The following is a 4,890-nucleotide window of genomic DNA, read 5'->3' on the forward strand; positions in this document are numbered from 1 at the left end:
TGCTTGTGTGTGCATCCGTGCACATACACATCGCCCGCGTGCGTGTGTGAGCACACTCGTTGATTTGCATAATTTTAGGTAAACCAAACCAAAATACGATAGTAGGTGATTCTATCGTAGATATGATGGCGGGTTGAGAACCACCAACAATGATTACCTAAACAACTACTCCCCTGAGGGAGGATCATTGGTCAGCCGCACCAGTTGACATGTCAACATGGCGCCAAGTAGTTCGGCAAAAAAAACGCTTCGGTGAAGGCACGGAAAAAAATATATATACACATACATACATACATACATACATACATATATATTATATACATAATATATATATATATACATATTACACTGTGGGTAATTGTGGGTGTGTGTATGTATGTATATATGCGTATATATATAACTATATATATAATTACATATATATGATTATACATATACATAATATATAATGCATACATATATAATATATATATATATGTATGTATACACACACACGATGTTAATAATAATAATAAAAAAATAATAATAATAATAATAATAATAATAATAATGGTACCAGTAACATGAACAATGACAATGGTAATGATAATAAAAACAATAATAATAAAGATTATAATGATAATATAAATCTAATAAAACAAATGAAATCATATACTGAAAAACTTATCCTTGGTACATAACAACATAATTTCTTTATTTTTAATTTTCTTTTGTGTGTGTGAGCGAGTGCAAATCAAAATCAAGAATATATATAATAATTATAAACAAAATAAGCCTACCTTTTCCTCCGCAGCGTCAGCGAGTTGCGCCTGAAGGTCTCGAAGCTGGAGTCGAGTCTCGCCCAGTTCGGAATTGAGTCGCTCGACCATCCGGCACTGGCGCTTGTACCTGCGTTGTGCGAATTAGCGTTCCTCAGTCGCCGTTTATTATTCTACTTTCGTTGACTGGTCTTTATTTGTTTGGTTGTTTTGTTTGTTTTGTTTTCGTTTTACTTTGTTATTGCTTCGGGTTCTCGTTTTTTTATTTCGAATTACCAAGATTATATTCTATATTATGGATTTACTCTCTCAGGTTTGGAGGGAAGAGAGAAAAGAAGGCCGTGAAGGAAAAAAAAAAAAAAAAAAAATATATATATATATATATATATATATATATATATATATATATATATATATAATCGATGTGATTGAACTTCCAGTCGGGAAGCGGAGGCGTATAAGGAACAGATAAACCAGGCTTATCTAGAACAGCATTTTTATTTCCATACGTTTCGGGTGTTTCTGACCACTCCATGTTAGGAAAGTTTGTGGATATGGAAGGGACGACCGAAGCTTAATGAATATTTAGCCTCCACTGACTTTGAATTGCTGCGCTCATAATTACAATAGTTGACCCTGTTCTAAACATTCTTACATTTTCTATACATCCCGTTGTTCCAATAATATCACCATATGTAAACAGGAAATGACAGATGACAGGTGTGTTCGCGTCATTCTCTGTACATGTTGCACTTTTATATTAATTATTTCTCATGATAATATTATCTCATTCAATTGAAAATTATTATATTGTTTCTAAACCTTCATAGTTATATGTCGTGTTATTTTAACAGCGAATCATTGATAATGGGTGACGAACTTCACACCCGAAACGTCTGAAAATAAAGATGCTGTTCCCGATCTGTTCCTTATATATACACACACACACACACACACACATATATATATATATATATATATATATATATATATATTTATACATACATATATATGTACACACACACACACACACACACACACACACACACACACACACATATATATGTATATATATGTATATATATAAGAGAGAAAGAGAGAGAGGAAGAGATGAAATGAGAGGAGACGTGGGGAGAGGAGAAAAAAGATTAAAATAAGAAGGAAGAGAAGAAAAAGACAGGGGGGAGAGGAGGAAAGAAAAGAAGAAGAAAAAAAAAAATACACAAAGCAAACGAAAAAGCGAATCCAACCCAACCAGGTCCTTCCCTCTCCCCCCCCCATGCACACAACTTCACCCCCCCCCCCCCAAGAAAAGACAGGCCAAAGCTACCCACTTAGCAATCAGTTCATCTCTCTCCTCCTCCAGATGCCGCGAGGCCCTGGCAGCGTCCTCCGTCAGGGCGAGCTTCCGACGCAGCATGTCCACGTGGAGGTCCTTCCGGTCAACCGCCTCCCGCAGACTCTTGACCTTACGCTGGAGTTGGTACACGGTGGTCGTCTGCAAATGGGCCGAAGTTTGATCATCACGACCCAGATTGATCGATGCTAAAATAAAAATTGTTTTCGTGAAGGGTAACCCACTCTGACAAAGACTCGAGCTTCTGCCACTTCGATTAGTGACCCAAAATGATTAATACTGTAGGAGTTGTTTGGGTAAAAGGTAAATACCCTCTTTGATAAGGACTCGAACCTCTGCCACTTCAGGTATGACCCAGAATGATCAATACTAAACTGAAAGTTATTCGGCAGAATAACTGTAATAAGGACTCAAATTCATTCTCTCCAAGTAACACCCAGATAGAACAGAACCACATAAAAGGTGTCTGCTAGAGAGAGTAACGTCGAGTTCTAATCAGGAAGGATACTAGCACTTCAATATAAAATGCGCGACTAGATTATTCCATCACAATGTGGTCGTGAGGAGGTAAAGTTGGTTGGGTGAAAGGTAGCCCTAACTGACAAGGAATCGAACTCACTCTTTCCAAGTTCTACCCAGAGAGAACAGAAGCAAACCACTTAACCACATGACGACCAGAATCTACATTAGCTTCGTGGTTTAATAGTTATTCTCAGAGGGTTGTGTGGTCAGCAGATTTCATTATCTCTCTGGGTAATTACGTTTCCATATAAAATGCATTAGTGGGTTATCCAAAATGAATGAATTTAAATGGTTCTTAACTGTTTTCACTTGCAATTATCTCACTTTACACTGATGTGATATCAGTGATCTTCAGAAATGAATAAAATTAAAGAATATGTATATGTATACATCTTCAGTGATTTTCAAACAAAGATCGACACGAAAAATATTTCTTTTTAGCATTTATATGTCTGTAATGAAGGCATATCCCAAAATTGTAAGAAAAAAGGGCGAAATTAACAAGAAACAAATCTTTAAAAAAAAAAAAAAAAAAATCATCAAATCTAAATCAATAAAATGAAACACCAAAATCAATTCTCTTTTAAAGTTCGATTTGGCCAAATCTCTCCGTACTTTGTCCACGATCTTCTCCCCTTCGAGCTTGGCCAGCTGTTGACATCGGCAGATGATCATCTCGACGTCATTGGTGACCTCCTGACCCATCTCCATCAGTCCCAGAGCCTCGACGACACGGTTCAAGATGCGTTCGGTCTGGAATAGGTCAGTCGAAGTCAGGTGAGGTCAGGCGATTTTAAGCTAAGTTGGTAGGTTGTTTTTATTACATTAATGATATCTGTATTGATCGTTTTCATTGGCTTAATAATCATATTCAGTGTTTTTATGACAGAGTTCCATGGTGTTTTGATAACATTACTCTCCCCCCCTCCCGCCTTCCCCTTTCCCTCAACCCCCAACCTCTCCATTCTCCTTCCAACCCCCACCTTCTCCTTCTCTATAACCACATGTTCCCTCGCAGCCTCCGCCGTCTGTGCGTCGGCCTCCAGCTGCCTCCCTCTGGTGGTGAGAGCGTGCACCTCCGCCTCGCACTGCCGCCCGCGCTTCACTGCCGTTTCGTAGAGTTCGGATTGGCGTCTCGACTGCTCGCCCAGACTCGTCACTTGCGAGGTGAGGCGCTCCATGTGCTGTTGGAGAGGGGGCGTGGGCGGTTTGGTTAGTGGGATACGGGGCGGAAAGGACAATCAAATGAAAAGAGATGAAATAATGGTAAAATTAGATAAAGTAATAATAAAAATAAATGAAATAATAACAGAAATAAATAAAATAATGATGAAAATAACATCATAAAATGTAATAAAAATAAGAGTGAAAAAATCTACGAGTTGGAATGAAGTCAGTATTAAGATGGTGATAGACACAAAAGTCGATTAGTGGGTTGGGATGATGTCAGTAATTAAATGACAGTGGGTACGAAGATGGAAGGGTGAGTTGAAATGGTAAAGTAACAATAGAATGAAATTTCGGTGAGTTGGAATGAGGTAAATAACAATATGACAGTAGACACAGAAATCGGTACGTAAGTTGAAACAAAGTTATAACAAAATGACACAAGACACAAAAATAAAAAGGAATAAATAACAAAATTCATTAAGTACGTAACCCCCACCGTTACGTACTTATTTCCTTTTTCTTTACTGTTTACCTCTGGTGCCTCCATGGGTTACGTACTTATTTTTCCTTTTTTTTTTCTTTTTTTACAATTTACGTAGCCCACACCTCTGCCGCCTCCGTGGATTACATACTTATTTACTTTAACTATTGACGTAGACCTCACCTCTGCCGAATTACGTACTCGTCTACTCTTATTACACACGTAGCCCTCACCTCCGCCGCCTCCCTGTTGGCAGCCACGAGCGACTGAATCCTGTCATTAATGGCCTGCACGTCGGGAGCCACGCGCTGCTCGGGAGTCGACAGAAGGGCGGCCACCGTCGTCAGGAACCCACGGCTCTCGACCTCGCTCTGCTGACGGCGGTGATCGGACACCACGGATTCGTCTGCAGGAGGGGAAGGAGGTGGGGAAGGGGTGGGAGGGGGTAGGGAAGGGGTGGGAAGGGTAGAGAAAGGGTGGGAGGGTAGAAAAGGGGTGGGAAGGGTAGGGAAGGGGTGGGAAGGGTAGAGAAAGGGTGGGAGGGTAGAAAAGGGGTGGGAAGGGGGTGGGGAAGGGGTGGGAGGGGTAGAGAAGGGGTGGGA

The 4,890-nt window shown here is 39.9% G+C and overlaps 1 protein-coding gene across 1 annotated transcript in view; it reads right to left on the reverse strand.

Moving 5' to 3' along the window:
• Positions 1-647: 647 nt before the first annotated feature.
• LOC125038982 (dynein regulatory complex protein 1-like) overlaps positions 648-4,890 on the reverse strand; it is a 9,865-nt gene continuing 5,622 nt past the window's right edge. Inside the window, exons 5-11 of the mRNA XM_047632699.1 lie at positions 4,522-4,694; positions 3,621-3,821; positions 3,253-3,390; positions 2,340-2,489; positions 2,093-2,256; positions 780-888; positions 648-668 (exon numbers count right to left, since the gene is read on the reverse strand). Of these exons, the coding sequence (XP_047488655.1) occupies positions 648-668; positions 780-888; positions 2,093-2,256; positions 2,340-2,489; positions 3,253-3,390; positions 3,621-3,821; positions 4,522-4,694 (956 nt within the window). The remainder of the gene's footprint in view (positions 669-779; positions 889-2,092; positions 2,257-2,339; positions 2,490-3,252; positions 3,391-3,620; positions 3,822-4,521; positions 4,695-4,890) is intronic.

The sequence above is a fragment of the Penaeus chinensis genome, chromosome 26, assembly GCF_019202785.1.
Source record: "Penaeus chinensis breed Huanghai No. 1 chromosome 26, ASM1920278v2, whole genome shotgun sequence".
In the NCBI taxonomy this organism is placed as follows: domain Eukaryota; kingdom Metazoa; phylum Arthropoda; class Malacostraca; order Decapoda; family Penaeidae; genus Penaeus; species Penaeus chinensis.